This window comes from Hoplias malabaricus, chromosome 6, assembly GCF_029633855.1.
Source record: "Hoplias malabaricus isolate fHopMal1 chromosome 6, fHopMal1.hap1, whole genome shotgun sequence".
NCBI classification, from domain to species: domain Eukaryota; kingdom Metazoa; phylum Chordata; class Actinopteri; order Characiformes; family Erythrinidae; genus Hoplias; species Hoplias malabaricus.
The window spans coordinates 28,191,928-28,216,047 of record NC_089805.1 but is presented as its reverse complement, the minus strand read 5'-3'; the positions used below and the strand labels follow the sequence as shown (position 1 = coordinate 28,216,047).

At 38.1% G+C, this 24,120-nt stretch overlaps 1 protein-coding gene across 1 annotated transcript; it reads right to left on the bottom strand.

Annotated features, from left to right (window-relative positions):
- Positions 1-2,223: 2,223 nt before the first annotated feature.
- Positions 2,224-22,535, bottom strand: foxk1 (forkhead box K1). The gene is made up of 9 exons (XM_066674053.1): positions 21,643-22,535; positions 16,523-16,720; positions 9,949-10,105; positions 9,676-9,822; positions 8,842-9,035; positions 7,292-7,458; positions 6,585-6,842; positions 6,263-6,478; positions 2,224-5,791 (listed from the first exon to the last, which is right to left on the bottom strand). Exons 1-9 carry the CDS (start codon positions 22,044-22,046, stop codon positions 5,592-5,594), a joined length of 1,941 nt encoding a protein of 646 aa, XP_066530150.1. The 5' UTR covers positions 22,047-22,535; the 3' UTR covers positions 2,224-5,591.
- Between the last annotated feature and the right edge of the window lie 1,585 nt (positions 22,536-24,120).

The following is a 24,120-nucleotide window of genomic DNA, read 5'->3' as shown; positions in this document are numbered from 1 at the left end:
TTAGTAACTATCAAAAGTTGGGAGCAATGGTCTGAATGTCATAGGTTCTGTACTAAATGCATTTGTAAACATGGCCTCCTCCATGTGAAGAATCTGCTCTATGGAGCATAAGCAGATTTTTTAAATAGAAGAAACATGAAAAAAATAATAACAGGCCAAATGGAGGCAAAACAAGTAGTATCATTTTCACACTCCTCCAGGTTCTTGTGGTGGTGAGTTCAATGCTGGCTGAGAGAAGTTTAGTGTGCCCTTCCAGGAGCTCGCGTTTTTCCCCACAATCAAGTAACTCGGCTGAGTGCAATTGTCCATAGGTGTAAGTGTGTGGACTGATGGACTGTCTCGTTTTACAGGGTGTGTTTTGTGGCTTGTGTCCTAGAGACCTACTGTGACTCTGGACAGGATTAAGTAGTAACAGTGGTAAAAGCAGCTGAGTTCTCCATTAAACAGATGTAATTCAGCATTTCTTTCCATCTGTTTTTCTGTGCAGTATTAATGATGATAAGGAAAGCTGTGGCAGTGGAAACGTGGATTAGATTTCAATGTGTTTACAGCACCTCAGCTGAGAATTTTTGATTGTAGTATGATAATATGATCTTAGGATAACATTGTAAATTATTCAGTTGGAATGGAAATCATCAAAACAACTTTAAGCCATTCTTTGATTAAGTATAACGTTTAGTTTTCAGGTCATATCTAAATGTTGTATGCTGCTTGTATCAGACATTTTGCTGGACCACCTACCGGGCCGGCCTAGAGGAGGCATTTTCGCTTACTGACTGACTCCTAATGCTAAAACACACATGCGCCGAGTAGGAACTGTTAATACAGCCATATTTCACAGAGAGAACTTAAGGTATTGCCACTACACTGTTGTTAGTTCAGCCATATTTCACATTCCAGTTCGTGAACTAAATTTGGAACCGTTCTGCGCATTTCCGCCGACATAAACTGGTTCGCAAACCAGAAAAATTTGTTCCCAGCTGAAACCAGAGAAAAGTAGTTTCTTCAGTGCAATCTGTGGCTGAATAATAGGAAATAAGACAGGATACTGTGGCTGTATTTGGCACGACATCACGCATATTGGGCAGAGCCTTCACGTAGCGTTGGTTAGTTCACAAGCTCAGCAGGACTCAGAACTCAGCAACATTTACATTACATAAACTTCATATGCTTTAACCTGTTACATTGAATAAATGTTGTAATGTAATAAGTGTTATATATTATAAACAAACCTTTGTGTTCCTTTTTTCATTTCTGCATTTATTAGCCCTGCCCTCCATATTTCCTGTAGAATACAATCACATAATAAAAAAATCACATGTAAACAAAGTCATTGGTATGAAGCACCAAAGCTTCTCCAGACCTTCCAATGACAAGGACATGTATTTTGGGCTTTCCTGCTTTTGAAATGCCAGAAAAACCTGTGACAATGGCTATATGTCTAATTGCGGTCCAGCTGAACTAGGCTTGCCTAGTTTCTTTGCTCTTGTTGTTTGTTTCAATAATTGAATAAGCTCTTCAGCCCAAGAACCAAACATCTAGAAGCATCTGCCATGGTGGACTGAGAAAGGGCTTTTAACCCTATCAAGAGCAACATAACATTTTACAGAAAATGTTATATTTACAATAAAGGTGGTAAATAAAGTAGCTTGATTCTTCACCTTAAGTGAGCATTATTGAAAAGTGCTCTACCAGTCTGTATTAAACGTCATATATCCAATTGATTGTCTGATATATTTATCCATAACCACCAAAACTCCAACATTTTGTCAAATATTTGTGTGAAGAGGTCATAATTTCAAGAACAATGTAAACTTTGTAAAAGTAGATACTTTTTCACGTATAAAGAAAGCTCAAGTAGCTTAAAAAAATAAACATTTTAAAGTTTATACACTTCAACAAGGTGCAAAGATCAGATATGAAAATTATAAACATTTTATCTGTCACTACAATTATATAAATGCCTGTTGTCTGATCACCTTACCTATGATTCTAAATTAATTTGTCGAATGTTTAATAAGAAACCAGTTGAATGATTTAAGGAGTGACAGGAATTTTGAATTAATCTTGCAACCATCTGTAAAACAAATTGAAAGAACATCTGAAATCTATTCAAGAGCACATTGTTTTTATACAAGGCTTTTCTTACAGATCTATTTATTGATAACTGTACATATTTGCCCTGTGATGGACAGGCACCCTGTCCAGGATGTGTTCCTGCAATCTCCAATTATTCCAGGTGGGCTTTGGACCCACTGTGACCCTAAACGTATAAAGTATAAAGCGGTTATAGAACATGTTATTTGCTTCTAAAGAAAATACTTATTCTAATTAGGTATTTGTTCAAAACGTTTATTAACTTTTAAAGAGCAATCTACAAATGTCTGTTCAGTGTATTCTAATTTGAAGAAATGATGAGCAAACAGGGTAAAGTTGACAGCTCAAACCTTTAATAGGCTGTCGTCACATTTTCAGCATTTTCTAGAACTTTCCACAAGGCAGTGAGAGGACAGACGGAGCTGCACATGTGCACAGAGAAACATTATTACATTAAAACGTTTTAACGTAATCAAAATGAGAGGAAAATCTGAAATAAGAAATGAGCTACAGAATGAGACAAAATACCAGGTGTACAATATAGACAGGTAGGATTGTAAGAGTTAAATGTTTTAACTGAAATTACATGAATGGAAAGAAAAATAAACCAGTAAAGATACAAAAAAGAAAAACATACTACGCCCTTTTCAAAATCAGCCAATGTGTGTTTTCTTCAGTTGCAGCTCATTTTTAAATCCCACCCAAAAAAATCTCTGACTCTTGGAGGCTGGTATGTTGGGCAGCAGTAACAGCAGACAGAGAATAGTAAAAGAATAAAAAGGCCCTTTATGATGGCACTGGTTAAAATATATAATATAAGTTTATCATGCTGCCTGAGAGTTGAGGGTGACACAGCCATGGCCTTGTTTCAGGTTTTTCTTCTTTGGGTCTTTAAATGCATTTCAGGAAGAAAAAACAAAAAGAAGCTTAACAAAATCCTATGCTCTGTCACCACTTTTCATCAGGTTGTGTGGAAAAATCAGACGATTTTTATTGTGACAACCTTAATAATCAAGGCTTACAAAAAACATTGTTTGTGAGGCGGCTGTGTACACAGTGGGTAAAGATCAAACCCAGAGCTAGAACTTATAACAGAAGTGAAAGAAAACGTGCAACAGTTCATTAGACTTGATTTTAAATTAGAAAGATTTAGTGTATAAACACTTGCATAAGCCAATATGCAAAAACACCAGAAGCACACAAATTGAATACATCAGATTAGCTGACAAAAATACTTTATACCTTATAGATCACTGATAGAGACACGGAGGTTATTAACAATGTACGCAAATGATTGGTTTAGGCAGTGAAAGTTCATCCAATGGGTTTAAAGAGAAATGCAACTCCAATCTACAGCCAAGTGCTTATTTCTATAACTTCACTTCCTCGACTACTAAGAGATTTAAAAACCTAAAAATCCCCTTCTCCCATTGCAAATACTTAAATTACGGATGTTAATGCTTTTTGAGTCTAGCCATTGTAATTAAATGGCTACATTTGAGGTAAATTCGTGATTAAAAGGGAGTCTCAGTGGTTTAAGTGTGTGACTGATCTTGAACAGTGGGGGTTTTATTTACAGCGTGCAATATTACACAATATATTATTAGCTAAAAGAAGAGGAAAAAAAATTACATTAGTTATTTCAATTCTTGATAACTTTCCTTTCACTCCTTAACTAAGGGCAACCCCACGTTGCTGGTATGAGTATTCTGATTTATCAGTTAAACCTGTCTATTTTAGACAGGTTTTTGCAGCCTAATGATATTTGGAAGTGTGCTTTGTTAGTTATAAAATTAACTTCTTCATCACAATGCACAGATCTGTAGCTGACTTAAGTTATGGCCCTGTTTCTAATCAAAACAGACAAAATACAGTGTCATGTTATTTCTGCGCCTGAAAATACCTTCAAGTAGAAAGTAGCAGAGTTTAAAGCTTTACTACAGAACTCCAAGGCACTAATGAAGAGGATATGCATTTGGTCTTTAATATTGTTCTATTTTTTTTTTGTTTTTTTTTTGTTTTGTTTTTTTTGTTTGTTTTGTTAATATTGCAAGCAATACGAGGTGCTTCTTTGTATTCATAAAGTGGTAACCAAAGCCACCTTGTTAGTGATTGTCTAAAGAACTATCTTCAAGGACTCAAACACTTTATATTTCATCTGTCGTGTTTTTAAAAATATAAAGTTTGATTAACACTTTGTGAATGCTACCAAAGTAAGTTTTTTTATGGAAAGAACAACTGCAAAATCTTGAGAACTTTTAGAAAATGTTTAACATTCATTTAGTACATCCCACTATCATCAAAGGGTCATAGGGAGGTGGGAAACTTGCCTCATAATAAAAAGGGTTACATTCCTGGGTCTTAGAAACAGAGATAAACATATTTGGTTGTCAGTAGCCCCTCTTAATAGTTAGTTATTCCAGCATATTCAATTTGTTTGTGGCTTGATTATCACAAAATAATGCAAATTTAATTAGGTTCTGCAAATCTTAGCCATATATAAAACTCTGACTATGCACACAGAGGAATCTGCCTTCGCTACATTAAATACAGAATTTCACTTCAAAAATACAGTTATTCCTTTTTGAAACAGAACACTGAATGTTAACAAGCACACGTTCTAATTTTTTAACAGATATTTAGATCAAAAGGGGAGCCACAAACCATAATCAATTAACAAAAGGAACATACATTCAATGAGTTTGTTTTAATTTAGCACTATACAAATACTGAATCAGAACCTGACGTGCTAGATACTCCTCTTTATAACATATCTAAATAAGCAAGGTATTAGCCCTCCATAGAAAAATACTTTATACTAGCATGTTTAAGAGCTTCAACTAGAAAATGGGGGCTTTATAATCCAGATATTAATTTATTAAATTGTTTTATTCAATTTTAATTACAATAATCTAATTTCAGTAGAGATGGTTAAGTTGATAAAGAACGATAAATAAATTCTCGCCAAGTGACACAGAAACCTGGAGTAATTCCCAGCTTCCAATGAGCTTAATACATAATGCTTCAATTCTGAGAGACTAGAGCTCCCAAATAGAAATAGCTGCGTAGTTATTGGTCCCAACCTAAAGCAAAGTACTAGTTCAACTATACTTTGTGAGAAAGTACATGGCAGCACATGCTCATGCATGCTTTCCAATATTTCTGAGGGACCAGTCGAATCCTCTTTAATGTTGCCCACAAAATTAAAAACATGTCAGCATTTGCTTGTAAGGCTTATAGGATAATGCATTTTTCGCTCATACCTGCCCTTAGACGCTCCTGTTGATCCACCTCTTGCAAGAGATACAATTATGTTACCCGTGATGGACTGTTTCTCTCACAGAAAAATGTTTATGTACAAAAAAACAAAACAAAAAACCCCAAACAACAACAACAAAAAACCTTTTCCCCTCAATAACCTTGGCACCATGGGCTAACACTATTGTAGGGATTCACTTTAAAGGTTCTTCTCTTTCGTTTGTTTCTTCACTCACTCAGTTGCTGGCCTCCTGGTTCATTGCAACAATGACTGGCTGAGGGACTGATGCCACACTGTCCTCCTCTATCTTTGACCTTTTGGCCTCAGGTTCCCCAGGGCCAGGTTCCTCCATCTCCACGCTGGAGGGTCTGTTCACCAGTACTGGAGGAGAGGTGGAGGCTTGGGCAGCCAGGATCTGAAGGGGGTTGGTAAGAGCTGACCGAATATACAGAAGAAAACCAAAAAGGAAAAAGGAGAGAATTATTAGAATGCCATCCAAGCTCAAACCCAAAAATGTAATAAAAACACCCTCAGGCTAACCTTGCACACTGCAGTCTTATACATAGTAGAAGAAATCTAATATGTAGATGCTATTACATACTGTATAAATCTCTATCTGTATAACTCAACAAAAAAATGGACAACATCCACGCTGCAACATGGTTGCAACAGGCCTGTTTTGGTAAGAAGGTGAGCATGATGTTTGGTAAAATAAAATATTACATTTTCATCTAACATGGTAAACTGCAAAGGCACAAGCCAAATATATGCCAATATGAATATATATTTGTCCACTGGTATTACCAAACAGCATGCAACTGAAAAAGCAGGTGTTTGAGTTTACATTACAGCTTAATATCAAATTTGATTTAAAAAACAGATTTTGCCAAAAATGAATGTGTGTACCATAAACGTTAGGAGAGACGCTGGCAATGGGCAGAGAATGCTTGCCATTCTGAGTGATGGGTTGAACTGGCAGCTGGTGTTGGCCCAAGTTCCCCTGTTGCAAAATGCTGTAACTTTGCTGCCCTCTAGTGGCTGAGCTCAGGTGGCTTCCCACAGCCTGGATAACTCGACTGCCTCCTGGGATAGATGTAGGAGCTGCCATCTCTTCCAGAACACCTTTATAAAGAGAAAGGGACAAGTGCAGAAACACACATTTAAGCATCATGAATGAATCCTTGTGTTAAGCAATAATGAACATGGCATGTAAAGGCTGCAGTGGTACCTCTGTGGTCGCCAGAGTTTTCTCCAGCCATTGCACAGGCAGTGCTGGCAAGAACATAGCCATTGGGGGAGTTGGCGGAAGTACTGACTACGCGTACCATAGTCACCGCTGGGGCCTGCTGCACCACATGGACAGCCTGAGCTGTGGGCTGCTGGGAGCTGATGATGGAGGCCGGCATGTAGGCCACAGGCTTCGCCAACCCCCCTGAAGGCTGAGGAGGGACCGCCATTATCACAGGCTGAGCACTCACTGGAGAACCTGGGTTCGTAAAAAATACTGAATGTTCACAACTGAGGACAAAAGCGTGACACTTCTCAAAAATATTGTTTAATTTTTCAGTTTGCTAAATAATAACTGTTCCACTTTTAAATAAATAACAGATCTAAAACTGCCTAATAAGGAATTGCTAATGGTATAGAATAATAAATTAATAATAAAAAGTACATTTATATTAGACACATACTGTAGGTCTCTCTATTGAGATAATATGTATGATATGTTTTAATATATACAATATTTGTAAAATCAATGATCAGCCTTATATCAATAATTGTTTATCACCACTTCTGTTGATCTTATAAGGAGTCAAATGAATTATTTTGTTTCCACCATTTCTTCTATATAAATGGTAAGACGATGGAGAAGAATGGTGAAGGCGGCGTATTCCCAAGCCTCACTGAACAGTGAGTAGGCTCTGGGAAACTCACCTGGGGCGCTTTGGGAGTATCTGTACTCTGGCACAGAGGCCAGCTTGGAGCTAAACTCGTGTTCATGGGACACAGGTGAGCCCTCTCGAGACAGGCACTCTGGGGTCTGCAGGCCACTCGAGTGAGGTGAGAGGAGGCCTGAGTGAGTGGGAGAGGCTGGAGCACTCCTGAAAGCAGCACAACAGGATCAATCAGACACGATCTCTATGCTGCCCAAACACACACCTCCACAGAGCTTTAACTGCAACTGCCACAACCACAAGACAGCCTCCTTCACCAAGCCTGATATTACACACATTCACCATGTTCTCTCACACACACAGCAGTCAATAAGCTGCTGCACAACAATACACTTAAAAAAAATAAAAATAAATAAATACAAAATTTAAAAAGCCAGGCCAAATGTCAATGGCTAGTGTAGACACATGGGACTTACTTTGTTCTTCCAAGCAAAAAAGACCAGCGGGAGGTGGAGAAAAAGAAGAGGGAAACAGAATAAACTGAACATCTGCTCTCTTACAGAGTGTTTATTTTTGTTTGTTTGTTTGTAAGAAAGAGAGCGGTGTGTAAATAGTGAATGGTAGTACTGTAGTCTGTCTGAACGTGATATAGTTAGAGATGGGCCCGATCCGAGCCTAAATCACGATCGGGTCTGATACTGACATTGTTCACTCATCAGATATCAAACAGGGCACTTACCGATTCATATTCCAATCTGCAGCTTGTGCTGGACCATGAATCAGTCATTACATGACGCAACGAGATATGTAACTAATGCAGATTAAATTCCAACTAAGGCCATGTACACCAGAAAATCACCAGAGGTTGCTGTCTGTATGTTGGCCTTCTGTTCACATGAAAATGGCGTTTTGGGAAACTGAAATGGAGGTAGATATTTTTAGAAACTGAGCTTCTGAAAAACTGTGTATGTGAGACAGAAAAAGAGAAACTGACTGACTAATGGACCCATGTCTTCTATTGAAGAGAATAAAGAGAATGAGAAAGTGAGGAAAACAGAAAAGAAAGTAAATCTGAATCAAATCGGAACTGAAAATATGTGGATCGGCCATCACTAGATCTAGTAACAACAACGTCTGGGGCCTGTTGAGATAACTTATAGGGTAAATGCAAGTAGGAACAAAATGAGTGAAATTTTTAAACCAATGTAGAGTCATGTGAGAGCAGGGCTCAACGTTTGTTTCTGTTCAAAATAAGAGTGCGTTCTCCCTTGTTAGGAGCAACAGCTTCTACTGTTCACTCCAGAGAACACAGATCCATTGCCCCACAGCCAAAACCCTTTGTCAACACCACTGACGGGTATGGTGATATTAGGGTCATGTGCTGCTGCTCTAGGGCAGTCCATCCTATTGGACAATGCATTTCTACACAGAATATTCAGTGGGTGTTAGCAATGTGTGCAGCGTGAAGTAGCTGAATTCATCAAAACAGCACAAGAGAGGGTGGGTTCTAATGATTAAACCACATATGTCCTGGAAACGCTAGGCACAGAAGGGTTTTTAGGAAGAGGGAGTGAGTGTGATATGTCTCACCTGGAGGAGAGTGGACCAAAGGGTGTGCGGAAGCAGGAAACACCTCTCTGGCGACGCTTGCGGAAGGCTTGCTCCACTAGCTTACCCTCAGATGATGGATCTACTCTCCAAAATGAGCCTTTACCTGGCTCCTCCTGAGAGCGTGGGACTTTAATGAAGTAACGGTTCAGAGACAGATTGTGCCTGATGGAATTCTGCAATCACCACAGTGTGTCAGCAGACTCAGTAAAATCTTCAGTATTCATTTTAGTAAAGTAACATAAAAACACAGTAACAATGGTTTGTAGAATGTCATACAGAAAATTGCTCAACATAAAATGATTTTGGTTACACCAAGGCTTACTACAGTATCTAAACACCTATTTTAGTTTCTGCTACATGCACATAAATAACAAGGTACAATAATTTTTTTTGTTGTTTGAATACATACATACATCCATCCATACCTCTAGATGTGATATGGATATGATAACATAATTCATTGCTAAATTAGTTTAAATACCATTTCACAGTTTTTTTTTATAAAAGTTATCCAACTTGAAATTTGGTTATATTTCTGAATTAGCAGGTATTCTGGAGCTTGATTCTTGATACCTGGATGTTTGCTGTAAAGCTGAATTAGACTAGAATATTTCTATACATTACAAATGAAATTACACTGGTTTTATGTCATGGAAGGCTCTGATTTCAAACTGGGAATATAGTATGACAAAAAGGAAAACACTGAAATTAAAAATTTCACCAGAACAGATATGAATATAAAAGTAAAACTATCAAATTATAGAACAAGAGACAGAGTGAAAGCTACATCATGTGTTTACATGTGAAACTGACCTGCCAGCCCTTGTCTGCAGTCCTGTAGTATGGGTAATGCTTAGTTATGTGGGCGTAGATGCCACTTAGTGTGAGTTGTCGGTCTGGGGCTGATGATATAGCCTGTACAATCAGCTGTGCATAAGAGTATGGAGGCTTGGACTCATCCTATGAGACAAAGAAGAAGGTCTAATAAATAATGTTGACCTTTACGACATATTCCTATTGAGCGTTCTCAAAACAGAAGACCACAAACGTTACTGCTAGTTCTTCAAAAGAGAATGGGACCCTCACTTTGGGACTGTCTCCCCCTGAGGCCTCAGTGCGCTGCTCTGACACGGCTTTGGCGGCATACTCAGCAGCCAACTGCAGGTCTGAGGTGATGTTACGTCCATAGCGATATCCAGAGGAGCCCGCACCACGAGGACTCGCCGGACAGGAGTTGGGGACACTGGGAAGGGAAGGATAAGAGTAAGAGTCTAACAAGTATACAGAGATGGGACTCTAGACCAAGAGTAATATTTAGATGTTTACATACTGTTACAGCTCGGCTAAAATGTATAAAATAAACACTTTTAATATAAATGTTTTGCAATGCTATTTAAAGAAGTAAATCAACATAATTCAGTGAAATATAATCCAGACACTGTCCAGCAGTCAACACAACTGATTTACATCTATTCTTTAACAAACACAGTATGAAGCCAAAATACCCAAAAGGTAACACGAAGATCTCATAAATCACTCATATTAGGTAGAATTCAAAAATCCTGTTTTATATACAAAAACATGATAAACATTACTATTAATCTTTAATTTCCTTATTACATTTATTTGCATATAACTATAAGACAAAGACACTCAGAATGAACTAATTTGATTGGATTCAAATGCCTGTGTGAAATACATCCATTCAAAAGGATATCAGACTTGGGCATAACAATGGAAAATAGGCCAATTAGACTCTAAGCTTGCACTTTAAACAAAACTTTTAACTTAACATCAGACATACCTTGACTGCATCATTTGGAGGTGGCAAATTGAGAAACTGATGTGAAATTGTTAGAACTACAGGACTATTGCTCTAAGAAAATTTAATCCAAGTAATCTAAGTAGATGTACTGAGGAGTTTTCAAATCGAGTTCTGTTATTACATGAACTCACATACATACATAATCTTGGCTGTGTAAATAAACATTAGAGAATGCCTCCAGAAAAAAATAGGATGGAAAAAAAAATAGGCTTTTCACACCTTTTTACTAAGTCTGCCTGCTTGCCTTGAACATGGGCTAATACATCATCCAGCTGGCACCAAATACTGGCCAAAGGCAATAAACAACCCAGAAGTGATATGGCAATATGTAGCTTTTCTATCTAATTCCAGCCATATTTTCCTTTCAGGCATCCAACCTGTCTTTTGTTGCATGAGTGAAAACATTAATGCAGCAGTAAAACCTTTCTTGAGGGCTAGTAACAGCAGTGCTTTTTCTGGTTGTTTTTAAATAAAAAGCATTCAAGTGGCCAGTAGATGGCTCTGCAACCATCATAATGGAGGATTTAATAAGCAACTGGTGAGCACCCCTTTGAACAACAATCTCCAAGATCTTATAACCATTTGTATCTAGATTCAGGAGAGCAGAGGAATCTGGACCTCTCTTGCCAGATACCATCTTCAGTTTTGTTGCAGTCAATCGTTTAGTGGGTTCTCTAGAACATAGATCTACTTGAGTTGTGTACTGGACAGGAGACTCCATACTAATATGGAGGACAGCCAAAGTATGTGGCATAAACTAAGGGATGTTGGTCATGTCCCTGCCCTTCCTCTAACCACTGCTATTGTAACTGTGACCCAATCATTTTACTCTTAACTGACTTCAGAGATTTTGTAACAGTTCCCACCAGAACAAGGTTTTAATGCATGGTCTCAAACACTTCCCCTATTAAAAAAAGACCATTGCTCTCCAAACAGCAGTAGATAGTAATGAAGCATGAGCACAACTTCTTGTGCGGCTGCCTCTATTTTTGCCTGTGGGTGGAGAACAGAGCTCTGTGGGGAAGGCCATTGTCTGGAGGAGTGCACCACAGCAAAGAGGGCTGAAGTCCAGACCTGAGACAGCAATGTCATACCAATTAGCCCTGACTGTACTCTAATAAACTCTGACAGTAATAACCTCTTACAAAGACTTCACACAAAAATATACACCCACACCTCTTCATAGAAAAAAAAAAAAAGTAATCTTATGCTACAGCAGATTAATAGTAATTAGTAGAAGCAATATCTTCAAGTGCGAGAAAAGTTTAAATATGCTTGATTTCTTTTAAAAATAGTGGGCTCTAAAAAATCTTTAACCCCCCCTGAAAATATGACCATTCCTTTTTTTTTTTTTTTTTTTTTTTTTACAATTTTATTTTCTTCAAATAAATAACTGAAATTTGGAGTTGGTGACTTTGCAGTGTAAGCTAGTTTTTGAGAAAAAAATCCAAACAACGTCACAGCACATACATTCAGCTCTCCTTAAAAAGCCACTCCTTTAAACACACAAATGCGAGAGGCTCTATTAGTCACAAGGGCTGGATGATACGGCCAAAGCATATATCAAGATACATTTCTTAGTTTTGGTCTATATGATGTAATTCCAGTATTGGCATGAATAATACAAAAGCCACAAAACTGCCAAGAGTGCCCACAATAAATGTCTGCATCTACAAACATCTGAAAAACTAATCTGCCAAGTCTATGTAACCTCCTTTATAATTATGTAGTATTTTAAAAATGAAATTGGTACAGGTAAAAAAATCAATCTTCTCCTTTAATTTGTATTTAGTCTTCATAAACAAACAAGGGACATGACATCTCTATCAAATAAACATAATAAAAAATAATTCTAAAGACAAAAAGAGGAATAGAGGAAAGTTTTGCACAGATTTGAAGTGAGACAGGGACAAATTGCTACGAAGAACAGGAGGAAGACTTCCAATCATAAAAAAAGAGAATTACAATAGTCAAAGAAGGAAAAGATGATGGCCTTGATCAACATTTTAGGATCACCATCTAAGCATAGGGTGTAAGGGCACAATATTACATAGGTGGTAAAACGCACTTATGCTGACTAATATAATTCTTATGTAAATAGATTGAATCAAGCGTGCTTCAGCCAGGACAAAGAATGTGAAAAGTGCTCAGAGGTGCTGCAGAAAAAAAAATAAAAAAATTAAATAAATAAAAATTAAAAACTAGCTGAATGTCTGTCATGGACTGCTTTATTCCATTGTGTTATGAAATGTCATTCAGGGGGCTTTTAATTTGAAATGATGAACAGAGGAAGTGTATATATGGCCCACTGAGACACATCACAACAACATTTATACTGTGTTCCATTTTGCTCATAAGTTGAATGTTGAAGCTGGGAATGATGTTTCGCCCAAGCTTACACACTCACACAGCTCTCAGCACGGGAGAGAATGGTGCAAGCGACCATTGAATGCAGCGTTTCTGAAATCATGTTTCCTTACTGCAGTGTTTTTTTAAGTTCTTTCACATTCACCTGGCGAGGGGTTAGGTGGTGGGAAGGAGAAGGGAGTGAGCCTACTCCTGCTGATGAAAAAATTTTGAGAAAACCTGTAATGAATGTCTGTCTGTAAGAGACAGGTAAGCCAAACAATCATCTTATTTGGGCTGATTGAAATAATTGTGCTGATTTTCTACAGTCCTGTGAGTTATATAGAAAATGACCGTTTATGTCATCAGAATATTTAATTTACTGACTACTACCAGGAGGTAAAACATATTTCAAGATATAAAACAAAAGTCACCTACCATGTCTATTTAAATAAATAAATAAAAACAACCGTATAATTGCACCTTTGTATGTATTGAATATGCCACTATAATTTGGCAATAGCAAAAAAAGACATATATAACAGTTGCAAAAATAACTCAGGAAAAGTTCATGGCGCATACTTTATGATTATACGTAACATTAAGCCAACCATTTGCTAAGCCCACGCCTGCAAACATTCAACCCAGAGGCCTGCAACTGACTGCGGCCTTGCCTCAGACCGGAAGATGCAGAAGATGGGTATGTGAATGTAAACAGTACGTGGAAGTTGAGCAGGTGTCCAAGTAAGGCTAACAAAACTAAGCAGTACACCACCTAAATGGCTCGTCACTACAGAACAAGCTGAACGCAATGAGACACAGGCCTTTGACACAGCAAAGAATTTTTTTTTTTTTTTTTTTTTTTAAGATTTTTCAATTCTGTGCATTTCCATCTTTATATCTGAACACTATTTTTAATCAATTCTGTGATTCCTTCTGTGTTCTCTATATCACTGAAATCACAGGGCCCTTCGGCTGTTGAACAGCTTGATTTTTCTGATAAACTTTGACAGTTACCATGTATGTTTCAGTATATCCTCAGATCTATCTGCCATATGCCCAGCGTCAGGTCACATATGGTGCTTTTCCACTGCATGGGTCGGGCTCTCCTCGACTCTACTCACCTGAAGTTTGTCGCTTTTCCACTTGCACAGCTTCCCCACTAAATGGAGCCGGTGACATCACAAAACCCCATCTCTAATGGGAATCGCAGTCTTTGAAAACCACAACAAATTCAGTTGTAAATTTAGGGACTGTTCTCACCAAATTTAGGGGCTGTTCTCCCAGATCAGTTTTCCTTTTTGCACATTTAGCTTTTGCTGAAAAAAAAATCTTATATATATATATATATATATATATATATATATATATATATATATATTTATTCTTATGTAACTTAAGAGATTTTATTTTATTTGAATGAGCTTTGCATTTCATGGTGATTGACATGTCTCTCTGGCCAATCAGCGCTCTGTAGGGTTTCCATGTCATGATTTAGTACATACTCAGCACGGTTGGAACCCAGCGTCATGTAGGTTCCATGCTGTGGAAAAGCACCAAGAGACTTAAATATTGTTTGTTAATTAACTAGTTCATGTTTTGCATCTTTTCTTGGGTTAGTAACAATTATCTACCTTCAAATCGGAATCAGCACTGGTCAACCATGCGAGAAGTCCAGTGGGATTCAGCTTTACAAAAACACTGACTAATAGCTATCCTTTACTTGATGATTTCAAGGGTCTGTTACTGGCACAGGCCTACTAGACTACAGAGAAGGTAATGAAAAATATATTAACTCATGTGTGTCCAGAAAGTTGTTATTGTATACTGCCAAAAAATGTTTAAATTAAGACTAACTGTGAATGAATACACAAAGCCTTGATTTTTCTGTTAAGTCTTTGAAACTGAGTCATTTAAGGAAGTTCTCCATATGACCTTTGCGTCTGAGAGTCACACACACTGCATGCAGCCATTCATAGCATGAACTGTAATGAATGGAGCTTTGGTTCTTTACATAGTACAGTCATACTTATTGTAATATTATTGATGCTGTCACAAGCAAGTACATAAGGTATTATGAGGTTAGGTTCAATAACTGCAAAGAATTCCAAAAGGTCATTTCAACTAATGATTTACAGAGGAGACCTCTTTAATGGCTTAATGATTAACTGGATGAATAGAACAAATCATTCTTCCAAACATTATAATTTCCAACATATATTGGTTGATAAATATAAATATTATGAACCACCAAGTTTCTCACAGCTCAAAAACATTTAATGAAAGAATTTCAGATTTAAAGAAGACCTAAATTTGTACAAGATGAGGGACTATTGGTCAACAGTTTTACTGTAAATGGCCGACCTTCAAAGCCACCTCATTTTGCTCATGAGATGAACTGCACACTTTCATGAGTGTGGAATTTGAAACCTTCAGCACATCTGCTGTTTGTCCAGCAGGCAGAAGGTCCAGGAAGTGTCCCTGTCTCTCCCCACTGTTCATGAAAAACCTCTAACCCCTGCTAACGTGTCTGAAGTATGAAAAAAAGGCACCGAAAAGCACATGCTCAGCTGTGGAAACTAGTTAGACAGGCTGAATATAAAGGAAAGCTTTACTCTGGCCAGAGGAGGATTAGGAGAGGACTCAGGAAGGACCGTGAGCATGCATGCTGTTTGTTTTGGGTGTAGGAGCTGGCCAAGAAGGGGGAGGCTGGGGGCAGGCTACTAGGAGCCCTCGGAAAAAGGAAACTATCTGTGGCTCAAAACACCAAACCACAACACTTTCCAACCCACCAATCACAGGGCTCAGAGCACAGCCCATGCCATATATGGAACGTGCACACACGAGCTGTTCACATTCACAGCCACACAATGCAGGGCCACGGAGGGGCCGCTGGGGGCACACTTCCCTTCTACACACACACAAACACACAAGGCTAAACTAAACACTGAAAACACGTGGAGATACAATAGTACATTTATTGCAGAGTCACTTCCTTTACCAGGTGCAGCCTAACACCCACAAAAAAGCCTTTAAAGCCTCACAACTACTGATCTGTTCACATCGACCACAAATAGAATATCTAACTGATAAACAATTTTGTTGACAAACAGGACAAAAAAAAAAAACTACAGAAATTCTGAATTTACAAAAATGTAAAAATAAATAAATAAATAAATAAAAAATAATTATAAATAATTATATATATCTCCAGCAAAACTGAATTTTCTAAATGTTATATTCTTGTTACAAATAACATTTTCTGACAATGTTTATGAAAATGCAAGTTAATAATGATACCTATATTACTGTATTAGTATCTGTTAATTTGCACTGCCTTTATGCTCATGCAACTGGCCAGTATTCTACTATACTATATGAAAGGTGTGGACTAGATTAAACTTTAAACATTAGAGTCCTCAGGTTTATTCTGATTTATAAGTAAACAAATACATAGTGAAACTAACTCTGGTTAATGCTCAAACTCACCTGATAGTTCCTGTTGGTGAAGGCAGTGGGCTCATCATACTTCTGAAGTCGTTTTCAGGAATGTTGATTTTCAGAGGTGAAATCTGCGGGTAGAGGGGTCTCACAGGAGAAATGGGGGCCTCCTCCTGTAGTGCCTCCTTATGGTACAATGCAGTAAACTGAATCTTTATGACCGTACTGGGAAAACGAAATGTGCACCTGGCAGGAGAGACAATAAAATGTCTTAAAACTTCAAATTATCATCAGGCACACACACAAATACTTTGCCTTTATTTCACAGCATAATACAGAAAAAAATTGGATCACCTTAATTAGACATCTTAAAACAAAACTGAATAAAATTGTTTATTCTTCAATCCTCTTACAGCCTGTCAGTTGTTTACAATAAGTGTGCATTTTCTATGGTACGCTGAGTCAGTTTCCCAGACTAAGCTTATACCTAAGCCAAGACTACAAAGATCTTTCAAAGATGAATCACAATTGGCACTGCATTTAAGCTCAAACCAAACTTAATCCTTGTATAACAAGTGGCTGAATATGCCTTTACATACAGAAACAGTGGCACAGCTAGTATTAAAAAGGTATAAATAAAACACACACACACACACACACACACACAATGTATAAAATGATCACTTTTAAAAAAAATTTCTGTGCATTCCAAGGATGTTTATATAAAGCTTCCAAAATAAAGAATCAAGCTGATCGTCTTGTTTACATTGCCTGTTCTTCATAACATAACACTCCTTATACATTTTTGCCCATAGCTTGCAGCAAAGTAGAAATCAGAAGTAATGGTGTATTGTAGGGATAACAATGGAAAAGGGAATGCGCTAATGTCTATACAGCCATTATATTTATTATCCGAAATGCCCTGAGAACACGTAAACATATTTTATTTATTTTGATATTATTTAAATAGCATTAAAAAGTTTTATTATTTTGCCTGACAACTCCCTGTATGTATCTAGGTCCTGTGTACATGTTCAACATGTTTTATGGCAAATCTCTAAGTGTAAAATTATATCAGAGAGAACCCAGCATGTTTGTAACCATTACATTTAGAACTGTTCTTTGTAGCAATGCTTTTAGAGGAATTCATTTTTATGCATTTTATTAGTCACCAAAAATTCTGACACAGCAAATTTCAAACCAAATGGTGCATGTCAGAGAACACCTCTCAGAATATCTTTATTGATAACGTTTTATACATATGACTGAATGATGCAAAAACTTTCAATGGAATCTCACTTTCAGCACTTACCTATTTATGTAGGGTAACAACTGTGCATTATGTTCACAGGACACTGCTTTGTTCATAAGACTCTGCTGAGACTTTACAAATGGTAACATGACATTGATTACTGACACTGACATTGTTACTAGACAAGGGAGTGTATACCTCCTAAACATCTAAGAAACTGCAACTAATGAAATGTCCTACACTGTGCTGCAAACACTCCTAATCCTGGGGACACCAACTAATTATAATTGAACCTTCAGTCTGTTATATTTCATATTCACTCATATCCACCAGTGGACAAACACAATCATAGCATAAAAGCACAGCAAATCATAAAAGAATTGCGTAAATAACTTTCTGGTTTTCCTTGACTGACAAAATTCAATTTTACCAAACTTCCCTTAAGGTTTTTACCCATTAAATGTGTTATAGAGTGATTCATAAAGTGGATTTCTAAAGTGTAAGGAATATTCTGAAAAAAGCAGTGACTCTTAATAACATCTCATCATAACATCTTAAGATGTTTTGAAAAGATAAGTACAGAGCTGATGTCCGGCACTGTTGCCTACACTGCTTTTACAGGGATTTAGATCAAACAGAGCGTGGGCCTGTAAACATGCATTTTGGCATTTTAACTAAAGCTTTTCTGAGCTTGTGCTGCACAACCTATTAAAACCATAACCCTGTTTCTAACTACAGCATCATAAAAAAATCAGAACTAAATAAATATATGTAATTCTTCAAACAGGAATATACAGTGGCACAACAGGTAGTGTCACTGTCACACAGCTCCAGCATTCTGGGGTTGTGGGTTCAAACCCTGTCTGAAAGCTACAGAAATTAAAGTACAAAAAATAAACAGCAAATACTAGAACATTAATAGATTCATTTTAAGCTTGGTAGTGACTATAAACCTCAAAGATCGTCGAGAGCACCCCCCCCTGCCCTCCTGAAAATCTGTAGTTAAACTGATAAATCGGTGCACCACTTCCAACTGGCTTATTTGTAAAAGTGCTGGACCAGGAAGCCACGGTTAATGCTGCAGTGTGAACAGTACAGTTGTTTTGAAGTGCAAGTCTGGCATTCACCCAGCACCGGTCAAGTCTGTCAGGCCTTGTTTTCATAGATGTCTGTTGGAATAGCCATCACAACCTCCATGACAACAAGCCCCGTGGATCTGTTCCATGCACTGATAAACCAGAGGGAACATGCCAAAATCTATTAGAGACATCCGTCTAATAATTGTTTAGTCCAGCACCAATTTTATATAAGTTTCTTTCTGTGCTTAATCAAAATTTGTGACTAGCCAGCTGAAATTGCAAAAGCGACTTTTTTGGTTTGTTATGATGTTTAAAAGAACCGTGTAACAAGTCAGAACAAGTTACTTTTATTTATTTAATGCTTAACATTACACTTATATAGTGCTTTTCTAGAAACCCAAGGACACTTTGTCATCAACACAACATTCAATCCACAAACACACACACAAACCTTTTAGTGCCTTATTGCTCTCTTTCAGGTCTTTCATTCATTAGCTGGGCTTGTATATTGAGGGCTTAATCCAGGTAAGCTTTTACATTTATGATGTCTGATACAATCTCTGCCAATTGCTGTAGTGCATTCAGTACAAACTAAATTCAGAAGAAGAATATCATAAACAAGTATGAATATCCCTAATAATTGTTAACTGATCACAGCGCAAAAATTGTCATTTAAAAGTTCATGCCTGTTTTTCAACGATATTGCTGTAAACAGATACGTCTTTTTTTGCTGAACAGAAAGGCTGTAAACACCTTCAGTTGTGTCGTTCATTCATTCATCATCCACAACCTCTTATCCAGTTCAGAGTTGTGGTGGGTCAGAAGCCTGGGGCAAGGCAGGAAAACACCAGTTACAGGGTGCTAGTCCATCACAGGGCATCACACACATTCATACAGCTATAGGCACTTTAGTACAGCCAATTCACCTACCAATGTGGAGAAAACCCATGTGGACACCTGGTAAACACAACAAAAACAACAATACAACCTGAGGTGTGCTTTGAACCCACAACACTTTTGTGTCCACCCCAGTTGTGTCCCTTCTAATAAATACCAGTAATTCTGAACCTCTCCACTTAGCGCTGCAGATGACTGAATTAACTCTTTTACCCTAAGAATAATTAACACTCTACTTTCTTAATGTCATGTGCGAGAAGAAAAAAGACAGAGCATATAGGAAAAATGCACTTTACTGAACACCCCATAGGCAGAGACCCAAGGCAAGGCAAGAATCTCTGTGCTGTCACTCATAGAGCTAATGGGGAGCTCTATTTGTTGTGCTGTTTATTGTTGTCAACTGCGGTACAGTTTCATTATTATTGTTTGTAGTTAGTACGTTTGAGTTGTTTTCTGATCAAGGACTGTGTTTCTAATGTAGGACCATAGTGTAGCCTCGATATCTTACAGGTATTTAGGGTTCCGGAAAGACTTGAATAATAATTTACTCTGCATTTTTTATTGTATTATTTTAGTTATATTTTAGTATATATTATACTTATAGTGTTCATTTCGTCTCTATTCTTGCAAAGTTTAATTGTATATTTGCATGAAATGTGCTAAATAAATTAATTTGATTTGGTTTTATTATGTGAGGAATTACCTTTTAATGATAGAAATACATGTGCAAGGTTTGCAAAGATAAGGCTTATTGACTTAAGTTACTTAGTTCAGTGCTGAAGCCCATGAAGAGGGTTAAGTCTCGAGCTTCTGGGTCTAGTACAACCACACCGAGCTGAGGTGGCACTGAGAAGTTTCTACTGGCTCCAATCAGAGCTCTACACACCCCTCACTGCCTTGTTGACAAAGTACGCAGCTTTAACGCTTACTAATCATGTTTTCGTTGTGGGCTCCTATCGACCTTTGGTGATCGGTTATCTGCATGCATTCGTTGTGTAGCCATTCACAAGACGCTAACAATGCAGTAGTTAAGGACATAACATCTTAAACAAATCGGCTCTTAATCCGGCCCATCTGAGGCTTAACAATCTAGCACGCTATCTTTAAGACCTCGTTGAAAGATGGGCATTAGTAAGGCCTCAAACCTTGGAGTCTGCCCTTTAACTGAGTCCAAAATAACCCCTTATTCTAAAAGGAAAGGTCCCTCATTTAAACTTACAGCGGTATGAAGTCTGTGTTTGTGTGTACACAGTAACTGCCCCTAGTTGGTGTAAATTAAACCGTTGAAGGGACCGAGGGTTTTGTGCGTGTATTGGGACATAAACTACAAAGACACTCCATAAACAACGAGCTTTATCGCACAGAACAGATGATTAGAGCCTATTTTTAAAGGCAAATACGGCCGTGTAAGGCGATATGGTGTCAACCTCTCGAGATAAACACGACTCTAAGACACTAATATAACGAAACGGTTAATATAAAGTTAAAGCCGTGTCAGGTCTCGTTTAAACTGGTTGCGGTCTCCTACACTAGACAGCAGCACAGCACTGTGGTAACTGAGGCCACTCTGTCGTAGTGTATTGTTGTTTGTTTTGCTCCCGTGTGTAGTTAGTTTCTTGTGTACTTACTCTCCTGTATGTTTATGTCCGCTGTATTTACTGTACACACACACACACACTACACTGGTCTCATACTGTAGTGTATCTGCTGTTGTGTGTTACTGTGGGCCTGAAGAGCCCAAACGTTACTGAAGAATAACCATAAATGATCATTTCACTCAGACTTCGCAGCTAGAAAAGTTTGACACAGCTTAGAGAGCTGCTAGGTCATTTTTTGTGAAGGTTACTGATATTGTAACCCAGTCAGCATTAGGACAGCTCTCTCTCTCTCTATCTGTATCAATCATGAGTGTTTACACTGCGGGTTGTGAGTGAACTCACTCTCTCGGGAGCTGGATCGGAGGAGCGCCCCTCCGCTGGAAAACCCCGTCCACGAACACGCCGTTTTTGCCGAGGCAACGCAGATAGAAGTCTGGCTCCTCGAAGCTGATCTGAAGGTGTCTCCGCGAGATGAAGCTGGAGTGGCCCATGTTAACGTCCACGGAGCCGTGAGACGAGTTGCGGCCCACGGTCACGGTGCTCTGCCGCATCACGAACTCGAAGTCTCTTCCCTGCAGGCGGGCGAGGGCCTGCGGCGGGGGGCTCAGCACCGCGACCCCCGCGATACCCGGCGCGCTCGACGGCAGCGAGTAGCCCTGAGGAATCGCTACCCGGACAGGGCTACACGGAGCAGATTTTAGCGCCAACAGGGCCCTGGCCCCGGTGTCGTCCCCGAAATCGGCCATCTTTCTTCGCAAACTTGAAGAGATTTTTAAAGTGGTGTCAGAGCGTTAGCAGCTTCGCTCTGTTGCTGTTGGTGTTACTCACAACATGGAGACGGAGACACACAACACCCGGCCCGGATCAGCTCCGGAGCTCCGGACAGGACGAAGACAGCCGTAAACACCCCACTCAAAACTGCAAGAACTAATAAATGCAGTAGGGGTGCGACTGTACTCACCCACACGGCCGACCCCGCACCCGCTTATCAAAGCTGAGGGCACCTTACAGCACGACCGTGACTCAGTGGTCTACAAACGGTTAACGACGGCGCAGTTCCTGGAACTGGACGACACGTGCGTTACATGTGGCAGCGAAAATATAACTAATATTCGTTATATTCGAAACCCGTAACTCCTCTCACAACTCCGCCGTTATCACCCACGACCTGCGGTGCTTTTCACACAAAAATAAAAGCTACGCGAATCCTCGGACTGACGTGTACCGCGCTCGGCCGTGACGTCACGCTCAGCCGTCCATTCGCCGCGGTCTCTGTTTATAAACACAGAAAGAACAAGACAGAGCCAAAACACGGAGGACGGACCGCCGCCGCCGCGGATCGCGCTGTTTACTACCAAACTAAAACAGAAGATTTTCTTAGTGTGTCAGTTGACAACTGTAACACCTTTGCATCGTTTGGTTTCCTCACTTGCTCCAGACTAACCTCATCCACTCAACATTTCACAGATTAATCGCAACAGGACATGTTAAATGCACACACCACATTTAACATAAATGTAGCTAATATTCTTAATGTTCTTGGTGAGACAGGATAATAGCATAAAGAAAATAAATGACCAAACATTAAACAATATATTTTATATTCTGGAATCCTCAAGCCTATTTTTATATGCATCGATTTAGAAAATAATCTGTGCACTTCATGAAGCAGACAAAATTGACTAAAGTCATTAATGGACATAGTCTTCATAAAGTCATACCTAGTGAACTTAATTTATTAGGGAAATATATAGATATAACATATATAAAATTATTGATCTTCCAAAGCTAAAGAGTCAGAATCAAATATATAGGGTTTGCTCAGTAACAAACGTAAAAAACAAACAAACAAACACCCCCCCCCCCAAAAAAAAAAAAAAAAAGGAATATAGCTAATAAACCAAAGATACTGAATTCTCTTGTATAACTTAATTCAGTTTGATCTGGACCATCATCTTTGGGGTTAATGAACTCTGTGACGTATGAGCCGATTCGCCCCCGGATGATTCGGACTCGCTTTGTAGGTGAACACCGACCGTGGCTTAAATATTTCACAAAAGATCAATAAAACAATATTTGCATTTCTTACAATTAATGTGACAGATATGTTATCAATTTTTAGACCCCATATTTTTACCAGATAATATACCAATAATTTTGATATATTGTCTAAAATCCTCTAATATTTCATTTCAGCCCCATCTTATTAAATCTGAAATTTATTTATCTATGATCTACATTCTAGGCTATATGCCATTGAACTATGTATTTTCCTTAAAAACGTTCATAAATACCATTCATCTAAAACATTACAAGAGCCATTAGATATATAACTTAATAAACATTATTTGTTAAAAATGTATGGGAACAAATGATAATTAAAAGTGTGTGAAATCAAACTGATAATGCCCATATTTTAAATGTTGTAGATAATGAACTAGATGTCTTTAAAGAAGATATTATATTAAATGCTATTAAATATACAATTAAATTGAAGACTGTACACATCACCTGAATTATAAATGTAGAAAGAGTAGAAAAACATTAAAAAAACAATGCCACAAACAAGCTATGAAAATGGAATATTGAATTATTTGTATTTTTATTTGATTAAATTTCATAGCACATAGATGAAATAATTTGTATTCATTATTCACTCCCTGAGACTAACAATGATTTTTGATTCATATGTTAAATAAAGAGAATGATGAAGCATCCTCATTTATTAGGTTGTGTAATGTATGTATCAATACTGCTAAAACCTTGTCTGGGGGATGAATGCTGAAACAGGGAAACAGAAAACTGTGCAGTAATGTGGAG

Excerpts from the sequence above, each read along its gene's own strand:
- foxk1 (XM_066674053.1), bottom strand. The coding sequence starts at position 22,046 with ATGGCCGATTTCGGGGACGACACCGGGGCCAGGGCCCTGTTGGCGCTA. Across the intron at positions 10,106-16,522 it reads TCACCAACAGGAACTATCAG|TGTCCCCAACTCCTGTCCGG; the intron begins GTGAGTTTGAGC and ends TTCCCTTCCCAG. Across the intron at positions 6,843-7,291 it reads ATACTCCCAAAGCGCCCCAG|GTTCTCCAGTGAGTGCTCAG; the intron begins GTGAGTTTCCCA and ends TTACGAACCCAG.